The sequence below is a fragment of the Dermacentor andersoni genome, chromosome 11 (assembly GCF_023375885.2).
Source record: "Dermacentor andersoni chromosome 11, qqDerAnde1_hic_scaffold, whole genome shotgun sequence".
Taxonomy (NCBI): domain Eukaryota; kingdom Metazoa; phylum Arthropoda; class Arachnida; order Ixodida; family Ixodidae; genus Dermacentor; species Dermacentor andersoni.
The window spans coordinates 110,822,454-110,847,613 of record NC_092824.1 but is presented as its reverse complement, the minus strand read 5'-3'; the positions used below and the strand labels follow the sequence as shown (position 1 = coordinate 110,847,613).

The following is a 25,160-nucleotide window of genomic DNA, read 5'->3' as shown; positions in this document are numbered from 1 at the left end:
GCTCTTCGTCCTCCTCAGTGGTGCATGTCTTGAAGGCAGTGCGCCCATTTTATTCGGACTACTTTTTGGTGGAGGGCATTGCGCGTGCTGCGAGGACAGCTTGCGGTTGTGTTGCGTTGTCCGGGAAACTGTGCCTGCCTCGTGCCGAGAAACTGTGCCAATCTCAGGCGTTGCGGAACAAACTCGCCCAGTCGGTGAGCCTTCGTCTTTGTCCGAAATTTACCGCGGTGGATATTCTTCTGCAACGTTTCGGCAATTCGGTACCTTTTCGTTAAGCATGAAATGACATAAAATTACGTTTCGGCGTCCATCGCGGCACCTCTTTTTCACTTTTCACAGAGTTTCCCTCAAAAATTACTAGAGGTGGCGTTAGTATCTATAGCTGCACGCATCTCTGTTCAGCCAGCGTGGAAATGATGGATACCACGCGCATTTGTCTCAGCTTTGTACTTCTGGCTTCAGACGGCTTTCTCCTGCCATTCACCCAATCTATTGCCACTCACATCTAATAAACTAACATAGAGCAGCTTGCTAAAAACGTTTATTACACATCTACAGCTGAGCCTGCAGCTGCTTATGTAACGCATTTATTGGCCTTTTTCACAACACATGGTTGCTATGGTTTGGAGCTCAAAGACGTGAGCATCGAATATGCAACTGAACTAGATTGCAATAGTATACGCCACACGCTGCTTCGGTGGACATTCCACAGGAGCCCTCGCATCTGTCAATAGCTCTCGCTTAAAAATCGACATTTCAAAAAGTATATTTTAAAGCGCCTCTAGTATCAATGCAATATTACTTGTGTCAAATCTTCAGTCTTACAGGTGGCACAAACTTGTCATTGCAGATAAGGACGGCCAGAAATTCACTTTCACCCGGGAAAAAGAACAGAAAAGCCCTTGCAAATTTCCAGGATTGACGGACACCCGTCAAGGTTTGTGTATGTTTTTCTACGTCTTCTCTATTTTTTTTTTCTTGTGCATGAGTGCACATCAGACTTCCTTTTGTGTTATCTAAACCAGGATTGCCTAGGTAGCATTTTCAGCACCGTACTGAGACCGGCATTTCCAGTTCTCATTGACGTCCCTTAAGAATATAACGGATATTCTTGGGTTTCAAACCCACCTCTGCTAGTCATTGACTCCACTAAATAGCTGTGGTATTATGCGTGAAAACAAACTTTTCACATCGAACTCCTCTCTATTACACAAAATAAAGCTTTGTTTTTGTTAATGCTGTGTCTGTTCGCTGCCAGCTGCTTATTGGTAACTCACGTAGCCTTAAGAAAGCCGGGACGGTCACAAGGTGAAATCGGCGTACTAGGTGTGTGATTCGCGCTTCCATGTGTAATATGGCATTGTAAATGTATTTTGGAAGTCCTAAGCACAAACGTAGCGTCTCTTGTTCGCACAGATTGTTCATGTTCAAGCCAAATGCGCCCTTTTCTTTCTGCTGTTAGTGTTTTTCTTGTTTTTTTTATTAGGCTGAGGTTCTAACGGCCAACTTAGCGCACAATGAAGTCAAGCGTAGCATTTCAGTTTGCGCGCCCGATCGTCTGTGCATTTAGGTTCGTTTCCACAACGCATAATAGAGTTCAACGCCACTGAGCACCGGGATAAATGCCTCCGCTCCAACGGCTCAAATACGGTCCGGCGAACATTCGGGCTGCCAGTGCAGCTGCACACTTGGCATCGCGCGGCTGCTTCTTGGCGGCTAATGTCTTTGTAAGTAGCATTGCATCAGGACTCCTGCTTGAGCCCGCTGGCATGTGCAGACAAACAGGACGTAGCGGCAGCGAAAAGGGCAGAAAAGCCAGAGAGTTGCAGGAAACAGTCGCGAACGCCTTCTTGTCTTCTGCGCGCAGGCGCGCAACTTCGGCCGCACCCATTTCGTCCACTGCTGCTTGCGTCTTTTCGCCTCGCAAATGCTGCCGACGGGAAGCTAGCCCGCAGTTGTGAAAGTGCACCGGCGACGACATTCGGTAAACAAGTGAGCATGCACTTGGTGCGTGTGCGCTGACCACAGCCGAATGTATAGTACACGTCCTCTAAAAGCTTCCCGGAACAACCCCCCAGCCCAAGAAACGGAAACGGTTCTAGAGACCGACTTGTCTCCGCTGTCGCGTCGTCGACGAAGCGAGGGCGCCGCCCTTGATGCCGGCGAAGAACGCGCCGACGCAAAACCGCGCGTGGTCGCACACGCCGCTGATCTGCTTTGCAGCGGGGCCACCGCGTTTCCCGCGCGCGCGCATTGCGCCATTTTGTTGCTTTGTTGGCGCAGCTCGACCGGTCGTGCGTGGCGCCTGCATGAACGGCGAGGCTTCTTGCCTGCAGTCGGGTCTTTCGTGCTCGCTAAAACCGCGCAGCGTTGTGGAAGCTATATTAACAGGCACGAGCCGCCGAAGAGGCACGTCCGTTTAAGCGTCGTATGTGCTGTTGAGAGTTAGACGAGCAAACGACACTCTAAAAGCCCGCGGCGCGAGGTCAAATTGCTTTGTTTGTCATTGCCAGAGTTCGACCTGACATAAAACGAACAGACCCACTTACAAGGCCGATGTTTGCGTAGCTGAGATCTTAGAGGAAGCAAACAGAAGCCGCCAGCTTCGGAGGCTAACAGAGGAACTTGAAGAAAGCGAAGTACCGGAGCAACGAGCGACGGAAAGGATAATGACAGGCCTAACGTTAAATATACAGCAAGACAGCACTGTCGATTAGGGATCACGAGCGAGTTCATGACGTATAGGTTAACGTTAAGGGTAAGAGCCGGAGTTGCTCAAAGCATGTAATGCGTCGTAAATATAGCAGATTACATACAGTGACGAGGATATAGGGTTAGGTTGCAAGAATTGCAGGTATAACGCAGGTTCTGCTGACGTGGAGTCGGTGCAGTTGAAGGTGTCACTGTCTTGCGTCCGCCGTGCAGTCGACTAATGGGACTGGTGATTATATACGGGCGTGAAAGTGGCTATTCGACCGTCAATTGGCAGTATTTGGGCCTGGTTCACAGACAGACGGATTTCCGTACAAATGCGTTCAACTATATGGTCTAGAGTTACTAAGCCGCGCCCCAAGCGTCTTCAATATACCGGCACGCATGGACATAAGCTAAGGCACAGTTGACTCGTGACTCCAGAACCGGTGAGGTCGCGAGGGTATCAGGTTGCGGAATATCGCGCGAACGTTATCTATGACCGTGTGTCCGTGGCGATGACAACAAATATTTTTTGGTAATTATTAATAGTTATAACCCGCAGAATTATTTGTTGTTGCCAATGCACGCCTGAAAACATAATATTAAAGTGATATTCGTATTTTAATGCTTCTATTACTGTGTGTACTTAACAAAACATCCGCCCCCGTTATGCTGTTATTGGCACATGATAAGTAAGTAAATAAAGAGATAATGTGACTGTGCATAGAGACCCACATGGGAGCCGAAACGTCAGAATATGCTTTTGATATTTCTCACTCGCCACGTTGGTTGGCGCCGAAAGTCTGGACGTAGATAATATAATGGGCGTTGCCAACAAAGGTCGCCACCGTGGGATTAAAGCAGCCCCCTTCGTTCCCCTTCAGGTCAGAAAGTTTCTGGCTATACACCTTGCGTGGCACTACTTCCTGCGAAACAGAAACGTCCCCCAGATAGCAATTCACCTCAGGCACAGTGCTGTGCTGTATAATACGCGTATAGCCAGACAGATTAACATCGTGCTTGATATTGAAAGCGAACAGGTGAAGCCGATGCCGCAATCCTTGCAAACGTATAAAGAGGAGAGGGAGCGGGTAGTTGAGAAACACCGGTTTGTTGAGAAAGCGCTGTCACCGCTTTCTCGGAGGCCTTTCCCGCACTGCCGGAACCGCGATTGCTGCAGTTTCCGACGGCAACGCGTAACGATGCTGTGGCGTTGCGACCACGCGTTACCGTACACCACGTGACTTTTGCGGATGCTGAGAAGCTTATCTCTGCTTATTGCTCACATTCTGGCACATGCAGTCTGCTATAGACCACGGAACTTGCCGCATATTGAGCGCGGAAACGTTTTGTCGGATTGAGCGATCGAATAGCTCCGAGAGTTAGTACATAGTCAAACAAGCGGGGCGTGCAGACGCCAAGCAAACAGACGACGATTTGGTGAAAGCACACACGCACACATTTCGCGTAGCTCGCACACGACAGAGCTTACGCCATCTCAAAAGCTGTTGAGCCGTCTGCTGCTCGAGCGGGACCGAACGGAGCGGCAGAGCCTCCCCTTGTGATCGTCGGAGTTCGGATTTCCTCGCCGCGCCGTCTGAGCGGCGGCGTTTCCTCGAGAGATGCATCACGCACGGAGAGCGCGCTCGTCGTCGGCTTGCTGAAACTGAACTTTTCCGGGTTTCCCCGTCGGCGGCGGCCCTTTCGCGGATTCTCCCTGCTCCCGAAGCCGTCTGCTCGTCTCCTCCCCTCTCTTCACTCTTGCTTTCCTGCGCTGGCGAAAGTTGCTCTATGTGTAGTAAACGGCGCTTTCCTGCACCGCAGTGACGCCTCGTTCATTTACAGAGTGTCTCTGCGACAGCTCTCACCCCCCTCATCCCCCCCCCCTGCCCTCCACCCCAGCAGCTGTTTTCGTTGCCTTCCCTCTGCTCTCGACATTCCAGACGCTGTGGAACTTGCACAGTTCCGCTCGATGGAAACGTATACGTGACCGTGATCTTGCCCAGCGTGGCATGTCAAACAAACGTGCCGCTCGGCTAGACATTTGCAAAAGGCACTCGTTTCAGTGGCGCCGGTAGTATACGTTCGACGCCCGAGATCAGCACCTTTTCTTTATGCTTCTCTCAGGGTTGGGCGTCTTACGACGCCCGTGGCAACGCCGTTTTTATCTTATTATTTTTTCTATTGATCCTAGGAAGGGCGCGTAACAGCGTAGATAAGTTCCCCATATTTAGAAATGCCCGTACACTTTGGATCGCGCTGTTGACGGGTTTCACTTTCCCACGTAACTTTGCTGCGGCCTTGATTTTCTTTATACTACTGCATGTCTACCTCATCGCAATTCTCCACCAACCCTTCAACCTTTCTTGCACGGGTCTATACAGTTTTCATATTAATATATGTCTCCCTATGGCGGCTTTTAAATCTATATGTTTGCATATTCTATTTGGGGCTGAATTCAATTACAATTTATTAAAGGTACAATAAAAATAACAATTATTTGAGCCTCATTAGTAAACTACCGTCCTGCAATAAGAAAAAAACTGTTATCATGAGAAAAGGCTTGGTACACCAGGAAAGACGCAGGAACGAAATACAGGTAACGCCGCCGCACTCAAGTTCTCGCACCAGCTTGCCGTGACGTCATGAATTTTTACGTCGTCTACTCGGGCTTAGTTATTTTTTTTCATCGGCAAGGATGGGCTACATTGTATATAAAAGAACCGAAGACTGAAGTCAGGTAGTTTCGACAACTTTTACTAAGCCACGAAAGGCCCAAATATGAAAAAAAGAAAAGGTAGTTTGAAATACGTGACGTCAAATTGACGTAACGACGCTGAGGTTTCGGCGCGAAATTCGAGGAAGGGAGCTTCGAGTTTCATTTTAGCTTCTCGTAATAAACGCATTACATCGAAATTAATGAAAATATGCTTATGAAAAGTTATTCAGTCAGTCTAAGCTTATTAAGTATTTCTCGTTAGTGTCTCTAAAAATATGTTCCATTGTTTCCCTGGCTTGAATAACCAGAAGCGACAAATAGCATCTACCTTGTCAAATATTTGCCTGTAGCAATTAGTCATCACCCAGCGTCAGACACAGCCATCGCTGTAAAACAGGAGATTGACACGGAGCGGTAGGAACGCGGAACATATACGTGCAGTCGAAATCGAGGCAACAAGAGCGAAGAGCTGTGCAAACAAGCGCAAGACGCAAAAATTAAAAGCCTTGAGGATGGAACGAGAAGTGCGCAAGCTGGAAGACCCAGCACATCGGGAGACCGAGCAACTGTGACTAGCCGACAACGCGATGCGTGGTTTCGCGCGTGCACATATTTTTCAAAAGTAGCGCTACTAATGACCACACGCAATCGTCCAGCAGGCTCGGAACAATCCGAAATAAGTGAGCGAAAGAGGGTCTTTAATGAGTGCTGGAGCTGTTTGCCTCATACGCCTAGCATGCGCTACTCCAGACGACAAGGTTGACGCGCGAAATGACACACACGTGTATAAATAACGCATGCGTACGGCATGGAAAACGTTAGGCCTATTGTCGTGAAGACAAAAATAGCTGCGTCTACCGAGATGCCTGTCATCGCATGTGTGTGGCACCTCACTATGGTTCAGTGATTTTTCCGCAGTTGTGTGTGTCAACATTTCCCTCAGACTCCCAGTTTCTCCACGCGCAAGTCTCGTATGTTATATGTACTGCCACGATCCGCGTACGTATATACATGCACCGCATGTAGGACACCGCGTCGATCCATCTACTCGCGCGCACCCGACTGTGGTCGTTCCCTCTCACTCTCCGCGGACAATTTGAGCCAAAACAAACGGGTCGGACGAAGGGGAAGAGTCACGTCGGGCTGGGCACTCGGATGAGCAGCGCGATGATCCGCGGGTATACACACGCACGCTATGGAATTAAGCGCGGAGCGTCTCTGGCCCTGACCCGCCTGTGCACTGAACACATGACGCGGCGGACGTTGACTCCTTTTGTCCGAGCCAAGGTCGGCAGCCACCGAAACGGGGGTGACACGAAAGGAACACCGCGGTTGCGACAGTGAGCACGACACGTGGTGCGTGCACGCATGGACAAGCAGGCAGATGCACAACGCGAAACGCTACTGCAGCCTAGTCGCCGCGTTTCGTGGGGAAAATAAAATCAATCAATCAATCAATCAATCAATCAATCAATCAATCAATCAATCAATCAATCAATCAATCAATCAATCAATCAATCAATCAATTGCGCTCTAGTGGACATTGAACGAGATCGACGCGAGAACGCGGTATGAAGCCTTATTTACTAAACGGCAAGCGTGGTTGGCGCCACGCAATTTCTTACGATATTACCAATATAGAGCGAAATCCGTCGTCAGCGGCTATACGAGTTCCCTACAAAGAGCTCTGTGACGTTATAGGGATGCCGAGAAATGGATGGTTAAGGCTTGCATCGGACGATGCTTGGCCTAAATGTAGCGGCGCAAATACGTACAGCATTTTTTGGATGAAATCTTCATAAGAAGTATTTGTTCTGCCGTAATATATATTGTAATAATGTTCACTCACATAAGGTGTAACAAGTAAACGAAGAAAATGTGCGAATCAAACAGACGCTCAGTCAGCCGAGATGTTAAGAGTTCACACCAGCACGAGCGCTTACGTTTTAATAGAAATTGTCGTTATGTAGTAATACAGAAAAATTGCGCAGCAGACGAAACGGTCATGTCATTGAAAGGCAGCCCTGCTAACACGCTGACGAAAGTATGAGCAAAAAAAAAAAAACGTACAACACAGACACCATCATTTGGGTTACTATGCTTAGCGTGTCGGACTTAGCACGTCTGCCTTTAAGTGACATTAATCCCGATCAATATGCTCAAATTTCAATCGTCCTAACACGAAACGCTATTCGCCATACGCGTCTTATCGTGGCGTCTTGGCTCTCCAAGAAAGATGTCAATCCGAAGTCCCCCACTTCGCGGCATTCCCATGCATACAACTATAGGATTTACGTACAACAGCAACGCAGCGCAACTCCATATATGGCTGGCATGTGGCCTCCGACCTCGCACCGGCGCCCCTCCGATCTCTGAGGACACGGCTGGCGCGGGAGCTTGGCACTATCAAATGTCCGAACCGCGCTTTAACCTCTGCTTCTGTAGCTCACCCATTTGCGGTCTCCGTTGCGAAACGACGACCCACTGAGGAGGAGTGGGAAGGTGTAACAACAGCAAACGAGACACATATCGGAAGCTTAAGGGGAAAACAGACGGTGGACTGACGAAAACACTCTGCCTCCAGACGCTTGTTGATGGAAGCAACAGAAGTGCGCGCGAGCGTTGACGTAACACTTTTTCGACACCTATATACTCCCTCCTATATACTGCGCAAGCGAGCGCCTCCCAAAGGCAACATCTTCAAAGTCGCGAATGAAAACACTTTCTTGACGGGCTGCCAGCGAAGCGACATGCCCTGTTTGTTGACAGACGCCTTCGGCCATTGACTTCTTGCCCCCGACGAAGGCAATTTGCGACGAGACTTGCTTGCGAAAAGGGTGGCCCTTAGCGCTACATATTTTTATTTTGTAAAATAATTACTCACGAGAAGGCGCTTCTGTTTTTCTCGGGCTGAATGGTTCAGGCTCTAAGGTTAATTTGCTTATATGTTTGCTCTGCCTATTTGCAGACTGTCATACTTCACAAACTCCATCTGGCCACCAGGCCTGTAATGGCGATAAATGCGCAAAATATATACGTACCATCTAGGTTACCTAATGAATTAGCACGCTTAATCAACTGCCGTCTATGTGATGCGCGCAGATTAGGCATAGGCGAAATGAAATAGAATAAAGGAACTATTTTACGCAACGGATTCTATAAAGCGTCTTTGCGATGTCTACCCACATTTTACCGACACTACTCGTCTGCATTTGAAATGGTAGTCAGTTGAGCTGCTTTGAAAGATTTGACTATATCGGTCTCATCGGCTCTTGTTTGTGAGACGCTCCACTGTTTGAAACAAATATTTCTGACAGATAACTCCGCCTGTTTGCTTGCTCTGCCTATAGACTCGTGTACTGCTTCGTGAGCGCATTAAAAGAAATATGTATATATTATGTTTAATTAATTTGTGGAGTATTACTTGCCGAAATCGCAATTTCATTATGAGGCACGCCGTAGCAGGTGCCTACGGGTTAATTTTGACCGCCTGTGATTTTTTCAACGTGCACCCACTGCACGACACACGAGCATTTTTGCGTTCTGCCCCCAATTGGAATGCAGCTGCCTCAGCCGGGGATCGAACCCTCGACCTCAGGCTCAGCAGAGCAACTCTATAGCCACTGGACTACCGCGGCTTGTTATAGTGTGTTTCTCTTGACGCGTAAAATATAAATAAATAAATAAATAAATAAATAAATAAATAAAACAAAAGGCGCATTGTGCTTGTATCCTGTTTTCTTTTTTTTTTTTTTTTTTTTCGGGCGTAGTAGACGCACACTTCGCTGTGGTCTTGTAATTAGCAACGCACAGATAATACAAAAAGAACGAAAGAGGGGAAAATATGTAACGTGGACAAACGACGGTTCTGGCTGTAAATATGTACTACCAAAAAAAATAATTAAGAAAATGATAATGAGCCTTGACTTCGACCGTTGTGTTTGCGGTTAGCGCTCCTTCAAGCGCACTAGGAGGGCCTAGATTCGCTGCAGCTGCGCTTTGAGAAAGAGCCGCATTGGAACTGCGTAAACAGGCTGCCCCGGCAGAAGCGCCAACAGGGTGTAAAACAGGAGTACGCGCTGCCTCCTTTTTTTTTTTTTTTTAACGTATCCCTCAGTAAGTTCGTTCTTTATCTCTTAACATTGAGAAAAAACGTTCACGTTCTCTACCCCGCTTCATCGGCCCCCGTTACTGCAACGACTCATCCCCTGCCGCCCACCCAGCCGGACGCGTTCAAGACTTTCCTGCGGGGTAAGACAAAGCCCATTGCATAAACACAGTTGTGAGTAACGCTCGCCGTAAAGGAATATGTTGTCGAACATGCAACGTTGTCCGAAAGCTCTGCAAGCGTACGTAAAAAAAAAGCAAACGAAAAATTCAATACGATCTCTTTATTTCTTTGCACGCGTGAATGTAATGGCGACATGGCATTTCTGTTCTTGGCATCCTCGCACCTGCCGTATTAGGTGACATGATATCTTGTTAACAAGATATGATGATATCCTGAGAATTTGTTCCAAGTGGATCCGCCTTGCGAACTCCCTGGCCACAATTTGTAAATTGTCATATATGTGCCCCGAGATAATTAGTTAAAAACTTAATTAGTGCGTTTGTGTCAGTTAGGCGATCGTGCATTGCGGTTTCTCGTGCAAGTTGTGTCCGCCTCTTCGAGTAGGCCACCTCAAGGACTTTAATTATGCCATCAGCCACAAGCGATTTGTGAAAATTGCTTAAAGTGTTCACAGAAACGTAAATGGTAAATGAAAGTGGGCGAATAAATAACTTGCTGTGTGCGGAAGCCGAACTCATACATTCCGAATTACGCATGCGGCGCTTTTACCAATCTAACTCCGACAGCGGCCATCCGGCCGACTTCGTGGTTATTTGCGTATTTGTGCAAGGTTAGCCCTGGGAGCGCTAGCTTAGAGCCGTACACGGCCGAGGCTCGGGCCGACGTGGTACGTCTTTCTTGTGGTATCGAATGTCGGCCCGAGTGGGTCTTGGTTCGTTCTCTTTTAGCACTGTTTCGGAGAATGGGCCGAATTTAAACTGTAGTCCTTCACTACATAGACAGCATCTGTTACAACTCCAGTGTGACAGCCTGGGGACGCTAAACCCGCTGAATGTATCGGTTACTTTCTCACCGTGCGTACTGTTGCGTTTGTTTGGGCGTCGACCGAACAAAACCCAAACGTAAGACGAAGAGAAAAAGAAAGCCACTATGGTAAAAAGGTCGCGCAGTTGCTCGCAACTTTCACCCGCGAAGCCGAAGCTGCACTATTCACAAACGGGTGCGCACCAGTGTAAGCTCACTGCGTTTGTGAGCGCCTAGTCAGAGGAACAATTGAACCACACGGGGTCATCGGAATCGTGAATCACCGGCAGTCGCCGACGCACACGTAGCAGTGTCCACTCAATACAATGCAGTCTGCGCACTGTCCACAGCGAGCGACGCACAAAGGAAGCCTTTGGGCCATTCGCCTGTCGCCGCGTCGAACCGGTGCCGTATAGAATAGGCGCTACCGAAGCACCGTTCCGTATCTCTATAGAAACGGGCAACACAGTCCACAATGAGAGGTGTGCTGGCGCGGCTACTGAACTACCGCGACCCGCCGCGGTAGTTCAGTGGCACTGCTGATCTCGAGGTCGGGGATTCGATCCCGGCCGTGGCGGCCGCATTGCAACGGGGGCAAAAAAGAAAGAAAGAAAGAAAATTGAGGAATCATTCCACGCTGTGAAGGTGAAGGACCAGCGAAGCTTTAGAACATTGTACAGGGTTAGACGAGGGTACGTTCATGTATTTATTTTCATCATTTGGGAATGGTGTGTAGTGACGATAGCTTTGTGATTACTGTGATATATACACTGACTGGTTCGGTTACAACCTTAGACTGATTTTTGGCCAGAGTTAAATCTATACACGATCGTTGCTGAGATAGTTGAGTGACTTGGATTGGCGTGGCCCTTCAAACCAAACTCTTCTAGCGCAAACTGATGGAACCATATTTCTTGTATTTTTTTGAAGGGTCCACATTAAAGTCTCCAACGACGATCACAGGGACAGTGTCATCACGTCTAACCCATGCAGAGTGCGTAATCGTGGTCTTCTCGATATCACACTTGGGTGTGCCTGGGTATATATACATAGTGGATATCACAATTCCGTATTTTGTTTGAACGGCATAGACATCCCCATAGTCGGTGGCATTGTCCTCTTGCGAGTCAAGGGCGTATGGTTGTGCATACATTTTGTCCTTTGCGCATATGGCAAAGCCTCCTGCTCGTGAGTCGATGTGCCGTTCACAAACGATTCCAGTATACCCATCGCATACCCAACCAGTATACCCAAGCGCAACGGAAATGCGAAAGACAGAGGAAGGACAGGACAAGGCGCTTGCGACAGGATAAGAGCCTTGTCTTGTCGTGCTTCTGTCTTTCGCCCTTTCATAATGCCTTCGAAAGTTCTGAATATGAACGTCAGCCAACTACAGACCGCCTGTCCATCTTGTTGGGGATGTACCGTTCACATTGCATACAGCGCGCTCGTCCCTCCCGATTGGCTGGTGACCGTCATTTGCTACTGCCGCAACAATATTATACAGGGCTTTGATTTTGCGCCGTATCAATAACCTTAATTTTCCGACAAGCTTGTCATCGCCAGTAAACCATTTGAGCGCGACAAATGCACACTTAGAAAAAAAAAAGCGAGCAAGGAAGCGTGTAACTGCAAGCAACAATTTAGTAACTGCAGTAGTTCTACCTCTCACAGACAATTATGAACCTTTTACTAGCTATTTACTAATCCATACGGTCCTAGACATGCAATCGAAGTAAATTAGTAATGGGGGGCTATACTATCTTGCCCGCCGTGTATTCGGCTGGGTGATTGTGCAATATATTATGTTACGGTAGCTTCATTTATCTGAAAGCTGTGCCACGTTATGCGTCCATAATGGTTGCAAGGTTTTCGAGCCGTAGAGGCGATCCATTAGTAACAGTTACTACGTTTCCTAGCTAGCAACTGTTATTACGCTACCGTTACTAACAGAAGTTACTAAAACGTTAGTAACATGTGTTATAAACAGTTCGCAACCTACAGTTAGTAACTATACCGCAGCTTTCATCTTCTAAGAGTGCAGCTCTGGCGTTATATATCTTAATTACTGAGAAGGTTATTACTTTAATGGTATGGTGCCGTGCTCCGAGCACTGGCTGTACCGGTGTTTGCCTGCACAGCATTGGCCGCTGATCTGGTGTCTAGCGTCTCCACGTGTACCTCCGTACACGCGCATCGAGAGCTGCGGTTTAAAAGCGCACGGCCAGCGGGGAAGGAGGGTGTGCGAAGAAAGGAGGCTCGCCCTGTGCGCGCGACTGCTTTTGTGATGGAGATACAAACCCCGCGGTCGAGCGCTCGGCCCATTCACTGCTGCCGAATCTATCGTTGTGCATAGTGTGCTCAATGGACAGTCGTCCCTCCGCGACTAAATAGCCGGGCCGCGCGAGGCGCTGAATCCAACGCTGGGCGCACAATGCGTAACACGGGCCCACTTCCTCGGTCGAGGCGCGGTACGCGCTATGTTCCGTTAGAGAGCGAGAGGTCGCTGGATTGAATCGAGTGCGTACAGACAGACACACATACACACAGCGGATCTCGCCTTCATCCCTTTCGGCGCGCTGTGTATGTGCGAGGTGTTTTTCTATGCGCGCGCGCGAGTACGTCGGGAGCTGCTCGGGAATAATGCGACGAGCGACTGGCAGCGGCCAGGTTGCGAGGGCGAGTCGAAATTAAAAAAAAGTTTGCCGCTGAATGGGCTCGGTGCGTTATAGCGAACGACGCGCTATAGACGCGCGGTATGCACACACACGCGTGCGCGTGCGCGCGCTGAGGCACGCGAGGTCATCGTTGCTGGGACAAAGGGACGAGGGCAGAGCGCCGCCGTGTCGACGATAACGCTAAGGAAGAAAATTTGTAAAAAAAAAGGAGAGTGTATATAAACGAGGAGAAATGATATCAACGGTACGAGGGAGGAGACGAAGAACGAATAAGAAGAAAGCGGCGCGGTGACCTCAAGTCACGCTCACTTCGCTTCCGTCTGCGTATTATATATACAAACGAGCGTGACGATATGTGCTGTGTGCGCGCGTCGAAATTCTAGGTGCTTGGTGAGAGATCGCGACGCAGCTAGTGATTGACAAGGCGGAACGTTGGTCTCGTGCAACTGAATGGATTGCATCAAATGCGAGGACGTGGTTGCCCAATATACGCATGACACTCAACACAGGATATGCCAACTCATTTTGACTGCGCAGTAAAATGACCTCACCGTTTAGTGGACACTAAAGGGAAAGTTATCTCAGGTGAACTAATCAATGATGCTTCTACAGAGCAATTAATTAATTAATTAATTAATTGTTTGATTAATCTCTGTAAGGTGCCTTGTGGATGTCTCGTGCTGAAGATGCCCTCTCGGTGAGCGCATATTTCACCCCTCATCTTTTAAGAGGTTCAATACATACAAGCATTTGTCTAGCAAACCAGATTTTTTTTCAAGGGAATTTTCCACGTCTCAGTAATTTCTCTCGTCGTATTCGAGTGCTGATTGCCGTGTTATAGTTTGTTAACGAAGCTTTCCCTCAAGTCTAAATATTTTAAGGCAGTTTTCCTAGCCTCTAAAGCCGCTCGAGTTCGCTCTTCTCCTTGAGCGGCCATTTTTTCTAGAAAGTATGCCTTCCAACTACTCCGCCCTTAAACTGGCTCTCTCAACTACTACACGCAGAGACAAAGCAACAGCGCGCGCATTAGATCCCATAGATGAGATGAATATTTACAATTAGTATTAGGGTTATAATTATATTCGAGTGCTGATTGCCGTGCTATCGTTTGCTAACGAAGCTTTCCCACAAGTCTAAATATTTTAAGGCAGTTTGTCGTGTTCGTATTATGGCCACGCACGCTTATATCGCCTTCCGTTTCTCTACCACGGGATGTGCTTTAAAACCACGGCACTGTAATTTTGCTTCAGAGACTTTCCTTCCCTCCCTTCTTCTCCACCCTTAAACTGGCTCTCTTAACTACTACACACAGAACAAAGCAACAGCGCGCGCATTAGATCCCATAGATGAGATGAATATTTACAATTAGTATTAGGGTTATAATTATATTCGAGTGCTGATTGCTGTGCTATCGTTTGTTACCGAAGCTTTCCCTCAAGTCTAAATATTTTAAGGCAGTTTGTCGTGTGCGTATCATGGCTACGCACGCTTATATCGCATTCCGTTTCTCTACCACGGGTGCGCTTTAAAACCACGGCGCTGCAGTTTTTGCTTTTCTCTTCTTTCTTCTTCTTCTCCGCCCTTAAACTGGCTCTCTTAACTGTACTACACGCGGAGACAAAGAAACAGCGCGCGCATGCGATCCCATAGATGAGATGAATATATATATATAGAAAACTATCAGTCATAGCTCTCGTAGTATAGCCCTCTGGGCCGTTTCCTTTTTTTTTCGAAAGTAGTCCTATTAGGGTTATTATAATTACACGAAGGTATTTCGCCCTCATCAGCAGCAGTCCTTGGTATAGTTATTCTGGCGGCTAGCTTCCCACGCTATGCGTGCCGCCATCGCACCTGGTTAAGCTTTTCCTAGACGCTAGAGTTATGCTTTGTCCGCGCAACCTTGAGCGATCGGAAAGCGCGTTTCCCCCTCTTGGCCGGCGGAGAAGGGAGGCTTCGTTCCGGCCGCGAAGCTCTCCACATCTCTGTAAGGTGCCTTGTGGATGTCTCGTGCTGAAGATGCCCTCTCGGTGAGCGCATATTTCACCCCTCATCTTTTAAGAGGTTCAATACATACAAGCATTTGTCTAGCAAACCAGATTTTTTTTCAAGGGAATTTTCCACGTCTCAGTAATTTCTCTCGTCGTATTCGAGTGCTGATTGCCGTGTTATAGTTTGTTAACGAAGCTTTCCCTCAAGTCTAAATATTTTAAGGCAGTTTTCCTAGCCTCTAAAGCCGCTCGAGTTCGCTCTTCTCCTTGAGCGGCCATTTTTCCTAGGAAGTATGCCTTCCAACTACTCCGCCCTTAAACTGGCTCTCTCAACTACTACACGCAGAGACAAAGCAACAGCGCGCGCATTAGATCCCATAGATGAGATGAATATTTACAATTAGTATTAGGGTTATAATTATATTCGAGCGCTGATTGCCGTGCTATCGTTTGCTAACGAAGCTTTCCCTCAAGTCTAAATATTTTAAGGCAGTTTGTCGTGTGCGTATCGTGGCTACGCACGCTTATATCGCATTCCGTTTCTCTACCACGGGTGCGCTTTAAAACCACGGCGCTGCAGTTTTTGCTTTTCTCTTCTTTCTTCTTCTCCGCCCTTAAACTGGCTCTCTTAACTGTACTACACGCAGAGACAAAGAAACAGCGCGCGCATTAGATCCCATAGATGAGATGAATATTTACAATTATTATTAGAGTTATAATTATATTCGAGTGCTGATTGCCGTGCTATCGTTTGCTAACGAAGCACGGCAATCTTTCCTTTCTTCTTCTCCGCCCTTAAGCTGGCTCTCTCAACTACTACCGACTATCGCGGACAACATGAGTCTCTTTCCACGTAAGTGTGAGGCTCGGAGCAGGAGCTGTGGCGCTTGAAAGTAGCCTGGGGCCTGACGAACCAACCGACTGAGCTTTCTTTCCGGGCAACATCGAAGGGTCACGAGTTCAAATCACCTGTTATGTTCCTTTTTTTTTCCGCCCCTCTTTCTTTTTTTTTTCTTTCTTTTAATGTCTTTTCCTTTATTTTATCACTGTACGGGAACCCTCCTAAAAAAAAAAAAAGAAAGATATATCAAATATGTATGGCCTCACACTCACATGTGCAGGTCATAAATACCAGGTTCTCTAGCCGAGTGCCATCCATGCGGTATAACCGAGCTCAGATTGGTCCACCTTGACTGACCAAGTAGGGCACCACTGTAGGTTAAATGAGGCGTACAACTCCTGCGGGACCCGCCGTGGTTGCTCAGTGGTTATGGTGTTAGACTGCTGAGCACGAGGTCGCGGGATCGGACCCCGACCACGGCGGCCGCATTTCGATGGGGGCGAAATGCGAAAACACCCGTGTACTTAGAATTAGGTGCACGTTAAAGAACCTCAGGTGGTCGAAATTTTCGGAGTCCTCCACTACGGCGTGCATAATCAGAAAGTGGTTTTGTCACGTAAAACCCCATAAATTAATTTTTAATTTAACTCCTACGGGGACGGTAGAGTATCCGTCTCCAGTGCAAGAGGACCGTGATTCAAATCCCGGTGCCGCGCTATTCTCCACCGGAAAATACAAAAAAAAAACGTGTGTTGAGAAAATTGCACAAACAGGCCTGGAGTGCGGCCTGATCCCGGTGACCAGAACCGGTAACGCACTCTCTCACCAGAGCAGGATTGGCCACCCTGGTGCAGTACTTGGCCACAACCTCCTATATGAATACAACAATCGAACCCCGGCCCTCAGTCCCCAGCAGCCGCGAAGCAACTGACCACGGCGGCGGTCAGATCTGTGACGCTGCAGAGGGTGCTAAGAATACCTGGCTCCGGACAGGCCGCCATTGGAATCTGAACCTGGCAACGTTTAACGTTAGAACGCTATCTAGTGAGGCGAGTCTAGCAGTGTTATTGGAGGAATTAGAGGGTAGTAAATGGGATATAATAGGGCTCAGTGAGGTTAGGAGGACAAAAGAAGCATATACAGCGCTAAAAAGCGGGCATGTACTGTGTTACCGGGGCTTAGCGAAGAGACGAGAACTAGGAGTCGGATTCCTGATTAATAAGGAAATAGCTGGTAACATACAGGAATTCTATAGCATTAACGAGAGGGTGGCATGTCTTGTTGTGAAACTTAATAAGAGGTACAAAATGAAGGTTGTACAGGTCTACGCTCCTACATCTAGTCATGATGACCAGGAAGTCGAAAGCTTTTATGAAGACGTAGAATCGGCGATGGGTAAAGTCAAAACAAAATACACTATACTGATGGGCGACTTCAATGCCAGGGTAGGCAAGAAGCAGGCTGGAGACAAGTCAGTGGGGGAATATGGCATAGGCTCTAGGAATAGCAGAGGAGAATTATTAGTAGAGTTTGCAGAACAGAATAATATGCGTATAATGAATACCTTTTTCCGCAAGCGGGTTAGCCGAAAGTGGACGTGGAGGAGCCCGAATGGTGAGACTAGAAATGAAATCGACTTCATACTCTGCGCGAACCCTGGCATCATTCAAGATGTAGACGTGCTCGGCAAGGTACGCTGCAGTGACCACAGGATGGTAAGAACTCGAATTAGCCTAGACTTGAGGAGGGAACGAAAGAAACTGGTACACAAGAAGCCAATCAATGAGTTAGCGGTAAGAGGGAAACTAGAGGAATTCCGGATCAAACTACAGAACAGGTATTCGGCTTTAACTCAGGAAGAGGACCTTAGTGTTGAAGCAATGAACGACAATCTCATGGGCATCATAGAAGTCGGTGGTAACGCCGTTAGACAGGAAACCAGTAAGCTATCGCAGGAGACGAAAGATCTGATCAAGAAACGCCAATGTATGAAAGCCTCTAATCCTACAGCTAGAATAGAACTGGCAGAACTTTCTAAGTTAATCAACAAGCGTAAGACAGCGGACATCAGGAACTATAATATGGATAGAATTGAACAGGCTCTCAGGAACGGAGGAAGCCTAAAAACAGTGAAGAAGAAACTAGGAATAGGCAAGAATCAGACGTGTGCGTTAAGAGACAAAGCCGGCAATATCGTTACTAATATGGACGAGATAGTTCAAGTGGCTGAGGAGTTCTATAGAGATTTATACAGTACCAGTGGCACCCACGACGATAGTGGAAGAGAGAATAGCCTAGAGGAATTCGAAATCCCGCAGGTAACGCCAGAAGAAGTAAAGAAAGCCTTAGGAGCTATGCAAAGGGGGAAGGCAGCTGGGGAGGATCAGGTAACAGCAGATTTGTTGAAGGATGGTGGTCAGATTGTTCTAGAGAAACTGGCCACCCTGTATACGCAATGCCTCATAACCTCGAGCGTACCGGAATCTTGGAAGAACGCTAACATAATCCTAATCCATAAGAAAGGGGACGCCAAAGACTTGAAAAATTATAGACCGATCAGCTTACTGTCCGTTGCCTACAAAGTATTTACTAAGGTAATCGCAAATAGAATCAGGAACACCTTAGACTTCTGTCAACCAAAGGACCAGGCAGGATTCCGTAAAGGCTACTCAACGATAGACCATATTCACACTATCAATCAAGTGATAGAGAAATGTGCAGAATATAACCAACCCTTATATATAGCTTTCATTGATTACGAGAAAGCGTTTGATTCAGTCGAAACCTCAGCAGTCATGGAGGCATTACGGAATCAGGGTGTAGATGAGCCATATGTAAAAATACTGGAAGATATCTATAGCGGCTCCACAGCCACCGTAGTCCTCCACAAAGAAAGCAACAAAATCCCTATAAAGAAAGGCGTCAGACAGGGAGATACGATATCTCCAATGCTATTCACAGCATGTTTACAGGAGGTATTCAGAGGCCTGGAGTGGGAAGAATTGGGGATAAAAGTTGATGGAGAATACCTTAGCAACTTGCGATTCGCTGATGATATTGCCTTGCTTAGTAACTCAGGAGACCAATTGCAATGCATGCTCACTGACCTGGAGAGGCAAAGCAGAAGGGTGGGTCTGAAAATTAATCTGCAGAAAACTAAAGTACTGTTTAACAGTCTCGGAAGAGAACAGCAGTTTACGATAGGTAGCGAAACACTGGAAGTGGTAAGGGAATACATCTACTTAGGGCAGGTAGTGACCACGGATCCGGATCATGAGACTGAAATAACCAGAAGAATAAGAATGGGTTGGGGTGCGTTTGGCAGGCATTCTCAAATCATGAACAGTAGGTTGCCACTATCCCTCAAAAGGAAAGTGTACAACAGCTGTGTGTTACCAGTACTCACATATGGGGCAGAAACCTGGAGGCTTACGAAAAGGGTTCTGCTGAAATTGAGAACGACGCAACGAGCTATGGAAAGAAGAATGATGGGTGTAACGTTAAGGGATAAGAAAAGAGCAGATTGGGTGAGGCAACAAACGCGGGTAACCGACATCTTAGTTGAAATCAAGAAAAAGAAATGGGCATGGGCCGGACATGTAATGAGGAGGGAAGATAACCGATGGTCACTAAGAGCTACGGACTGGATTCCAAGAGAAGGGAAGCGTAGCAGGGGGCGGCAGAAAGTTAGGTGGGCAGATGACATTAAGACGTTTGCAGGGACAACATGGCCACAATTAGTACATGACCGGGGTAGCTGGAGAAGTATGGGAGAGGCCTTTGCCCTGCAGTGGGCGTAACTAGGCTGATGATGATGATGATGATTAATTAGTTAATTACTAATTAATTAATACAATCTTCGCTCTTATCAAAGGCTTGGCAAAACAGAAAATATGAGAAAGTCATGAGCCATTCCACCATGTGAAGGTGGATTACCGGCGAAGCTGTTTAGCATATGACACAGAGGTGCAACAAATTTTTGAACATAGATAAGGACTCGTTTATCGCGATTTCATATATATATTCGCGTGGACGATGCGACCGCCGCGCCTCGAGGAGAAGAAAGAAACTGGACGCTGGTGACGTTTCGACGGGACCGCCACCACGGGAGAGCGGAAGGAATGGAAAGGAGATACGCAAGCGCTTGGAACGCCGACAAAGAGTGCTAGGCGGTGTGAACATAGAGATCGCCTACGCGGGTCAAAGTGTGGTATCTCTTCTTATCAGCTTAATATTTGATGCGGGTTGTATTTGGACCCAATATGTTATTTTTGCAAGTTGGCGAAGTGCTTGAATCCTGCTTCACTTCAGCCGCGGGTCAGCCCGGTATTGCACTATCTTCGGGTTCGGCCCACCGCTTTTGGTCTACGGACGTCTGCGGACGAAGATCCTGCATCAGGTCGCCGTGACATCATGGATCTCGATCTAATCTGCTCGGGCCTAGTTCGTTTTTTTTTTTTTTTACCGGTCAAAATCTACCGCAGTTTATTGAAACAAAAACAAACACTGAACTTAGCAAGTTCTGAGAAATTTCACTGAGCCACAATGGCGCAAATCAGAAAAAAGAAATACCCTGAAATATGTGACGTCAAACTGACGTACCGACGCCTGAGTTTCGGCGCGAAATTTGAAACATGGGACTTTGGCTTTTAATCTATCTTGTAATAACCAACTCATTATCGTGAAATTAACAAGCATGGAGTTTTGAAACAAAATTTTATCGCGTCTACATTTATTTAGCTTTTATTCTTAGGTCCCTTTGCGGTTGACTAAATACGTACGTTTCCTCTCCTTCATATGACACGTCGAATAATTAATAATTCGTAGTTTCGTTACATTTTCGATTTGAAGCTGGCGTTTAATCGGGTGAAAAATACTTGTCTGCGCCGATGTCGACGCGGCGACAGTTCGCATTTTTGGATCGACACTTTGCTTCCACGCCCGGCGCCTGACGGGCAGAGGGGAATAATTCAACTCCGGCCTTCGGCGGTCTTTCTCCAATAAGAAACACGCAGTCCTATAACTACCAAATACGAAGCTCGCGGCCGCCGATCGTGGATTCAAGGTCGGCAGGGCCAAGTTTACCCTGTATGCGGCACGTGACCGAGCAACGAGCGAAGACGCCGTCGCGCGTGAAGGCACGAGACACGTGTTTCAAGGGGCGTAATAAACGGGGGTCAGTAAAACGCGCTCCCGCACGCCCCAGACAACCGTCTCTGAAGAGCTGCCAAGAGCGCTGCCCGCCATTCGCGCCTCCCATGAACAAGAATTCGCGCTCGCGGCTGGCGCGCCTCTAAAAAGGAAGCCGCCGCATGCAATGCGCATTCTCTTTCTCTCTCTCTCTCTCTCTCTCTCTCTCTCTGGCATTCCAGGCGCACTTATAAACTGCACGAAGAACAAGGCATCCGCTGAGGCGCGAAACGGGACTGCCACAACAAATGCGTTGTTCTTCCTGTCAACTGTACTACAAACGCGCCCACTCAAGAACGCGGGCAGAAACATTTCGAGAGTTTTATCGGCCCGCTATAGATGGTGCTGGTGGATAAGCGCCACAAGGACGTTCGATTCAGAAATAAGTCCCGCTGACTCAGCAGCCGCGGAAACGGTAATAAAACGAGACGAGCGTCCTTCCTTCACGCCGTCAACAGTTGCTATCTTTAACTGCTGTGTGTGAAGAAGACGATCGGAATCGTACAACTGCCGAAGGACATGCTTAAACATCCTTGGTTCTTTACTGTTCGGTGGTTGACGGCGTTTCTCTTAGCTTTCTTTGGTGACGTGGGGCCCTTCTGTGAATGCACACTACTTCGCAGTCGCTAATAACAGAATTATCAGAGGTGCAGCCGCAATTACAGCGAAAGCTGTATATGGCTAACATCCCGTAGTTTTTTTCGGCGTCCGGCAACAGAAACGGACTTAGCGATTTTTAACAAACACATAAGGGTGCTGTGCGGCGGAGCAGATTTCAACATGCGGAACAGATTAGAACGCTCGCCGTGAGCAATGGCGTGACGTCAAGGTTATCGCAGTATATAAGCAGGAGAGGTATCGAGGCTAAAAACAGCTGCGTTATCGATGGGGCGGACACGCATAGTTCGTACACCCGAAGAACAACATGTGTACGAGGAGCGCCGGAGGGAACAGCAACGAGAATGTAAACGGTGCCGGCGCGAAACGACCACCGACAAAGAACGATCCCGCGATTCTGAACGAAAAATGACAACCATTCCACTCTGTGAAGATGTAATTGCAGCGAAAGCACTTTGATTTTCATTTGAGAGCTTTGACTGCCGTCAGCTTTCGCTGCCATTCCATCTTCACAGAGTGGAATGGTTGTCATTTTTGGTTTGTTGGTCCTTCTTTATCGCACGACAGCACAGCGCATTTAGCACATTGACTCCGTGTCGATGTAGTCGCTGTGACAAGCATAGCGGTGATGTACGATCGCCGATGCACGTTGGAATAGCCAAAGAGGTATATGGGCGATGTATAGCGGTAGTATAGACACATCTCGTCACTTTGTGTTTAACAAAAGCCTGCCGAACATTTATTGCGATGGTCACTTGTGTTAAACCCATTTCCTCGCATAAGCGCGTCAGCGGCCGCGGTGAAGACTATTGCCCCGAAAAAAAGAAAAACGATCCCGTTGCGGGCGACGCACCACAGCTCCACATAAAGGCGCAAGTACCATACGTCATGACAGTTTTCATAAAAACGCGCTAAAGATGAGGACGAAAGGAAGACATACGACAGGACCTACGTCCTCGTCTTTAGCGCGTTTTTATGAAAACTGGCAAGATGAACCAATTCGCCCCAACCAAGGTACTCTTGTTTCTATACGTCGCGTTGCTCAGGGAGCGATCTATATATACCAGACAACTTCGAGGCGGACTTGGATAGTATTCCGGTGTAGGGTATACAGATAACCTATAAACGTATACGGCACGTTTCTGGTCGTCACACACATTGCTCACGTTGCACAGCGGCTACAGGGCTGCAGCTTCGGCTTTGATAAGTGTAGCAGCTTACACAAACGACATCAAGCACCATACAACGTATACAACCTCCGTCGTAATTAACTGAAACGCGCTCCTCGAGTGCCTTTTTGCTTCTCCTGAGGAGGTTGCTGGAGATTCTGCTTGATAGGCGTTGAATGGCGCTATATATCTTAGTGTGTATTATTTTCAACCCGTTACCCGTTCTCCCCCGCGCAGGGGTGCATACCGTACGTGCCTCTGATTAACCTCCCTGTTTTTCATTCCCGTTTCCCCCTCCCTTCTTTCTCTTTCCTTCCAAAGCATTCGATGCTTGTTCACGACATCCGGTCTTCATTTAAGGTCAAGCCGCTAGATATGTGTCTTCATTTTTCGCATTAAGTCTTAAGGCTACTGTTTAACGGGGACGCACGTGAAGAGAGTAGAACATGCGCCGGCCGACCGAGGGAAACAAATTATTAAAATATTGACGTTTCGGTCGAAACATCAAGTTTTTGATCATTTCTTCGCCTTGGTCAGCGAACGTTCCGTTTTCTTCGCGATTCTTCTCGAGCGGACGACATTTCGTCAGGCTCTCGACTTCATGCACGTACAGCCGTTTATCTTCAAGGCTCCACCACATATTGCGAGTACAGCAGCATTACAGTTCCTTCAAGTGGCACCTTGTGTTACACAATAATAGCGCTGGCACATCGAGGACGAGAGGGCTAACTCGCCGAGTAAAATGGATCCTCCCGCACTGAATCTGAGAGGCGGGGAATATCGTCTAAACTCTAAATCAAGGCGCGGTGAAGGGTCGCGCAGGGTGCGCTGAGCGATGTTCTGCGGCGGCACTGAGGCGGCGAGCATCTTCACCTGAACGGCTGCCAAAAGAACACCGACGGAGGAGCGCGTTTCTTTTCTTGGACGCCCCCCCCCCCTTACCTCCCCCTCCCCCCGCCTCATCACTTCCATGTTTTCGGGGAGATAGATCTCCCGCAGTGCTGCGCTGCTGCCCGCTGGAAGATGCGGGGGAAGAATGGCCTTCAAGGACGCGTCACCGGTGAAAGGCGCCACTTTGCGACGGCCACACGAGCCGACGCACAAATCAATGTATAACTGTGGAAACTCTGAGTTGCTGAAGAAGTTTGGTTCCATTGGTCAAGAATGAAAAAGAAAATAACAACGGTCACGCATTACAGTCGTCACTGTGATGCCAACGGGTCATCGACAGTGCACAGGAGGTGGAGTCGACATATGGAGTATTCTTCCTTTCTTTCTTTCCGAACTCTTCTACAGGCGTGCGGTTTAGTCTGAAAGTGGCGCCAGGCGGCGAAGGCGCTCCGTTTACTGCTGTATCCGGGCTACGAAGAAGAAAATGAACTTTATTAAAAAGAATGGTCCGGCAGTTTTGGTTCTGGTGGCCGCAAGTGGCGGCTCGAAGTCCTTGGACTCGGGCGGCATCTTCGGCTTGCCGGACGGCCCAGAGCTGGTCTGCCAAATCCGACCTTTTCAGAGCCGCCTCCCAGCGGCGGCGACGCCGACCGAGAAGGTCCCCGGCGGCCCGCGCAGCTGGGGTGGCGTCGGGAAGGAGTGAGCTCGAGGCTTCCTGTGCGCTGGTAACGGCCGCCGTTATGGACGTGTTACAATAAAATACTGTTTACCTGAACCCGTAAGCCATACGCAGACAAGTGTGCGCGAAATGTTAAGGCGTCACACACTTGACTGACGCCGCTTCGAGAGTTATACCGGTTAAGAAAATCAATCTTTATTACGGCAGTAACTGATTAAGTGGAGTTTTGCTCGACCGTGTCGACTAGCCGCCCGCGTGATAGCGCATAAAGTATAACCCGTTAAGTGATCAACCTGTATTACACGTCTCTAGGCATGCACTCGACTAACTCCATCGATTTTCAAACATTTACGTTGAATCGGAAATCTCCTGTCACTTTACCTCCCTACCTTTCTCCTTTCTTCTGTCTCTCTTTTCACTTTTCACAATCTCCACTTTGAATGTCGAGGCGTTTCGTCGACTCATTCTGTGCTCCTATTCCAGCTCGTTATAGGTATATATTGCTGAACTGTATTGTTCAGTATGGAACAGGTTCATATGTTCCAGTAGTCGTTTCAGAGGTGCTTGGCAGCTCGCTCTGCAGTGAGCCACCCTTTTA

The 25,160-nt window shown here is 48.0% G+C and overlaps 2 protein-coding genes and 1 pseudogene across 2 annotated transcripts in view; 2 read left to right on the top strand and 1 right to left on the bottom strand.

Annotated features, from left to right (window-relative positions):
- The window catches only part of JMJD6 (Bifunctional arginine demethylase and lysyl-hydroxylase PSR), a 198,262-nt gene that overhangs the window by 73,969 nt on the left and 99,133 nt on the right, over positions 1-25,160 (top strand). The window contains exon 2 of the mRNA XM_050186335.2: positions 851-937. Coding sequence (XP_050042292.1) covers positions 851-937 — 87 coding nt within the window. The remainder of the gene's footprint in view (positions 1-850; positions 938-25,160) is intronic.
- Positions 1-25,160, bottom strand: part of LOC126539478 (A disintegrin and metalloproteinase with thrombospondin motifs 18-like) — a 147,579-nt gene that overhangs the window by 90,089 nt on the left and 32,330 nt on the right. The window lies entirely within an intron of this gene.
- LOC126539651 (U2 spliceosomal RNA) lies at positions 20,202-20,375 on the top strand (annotated as a pseudogene).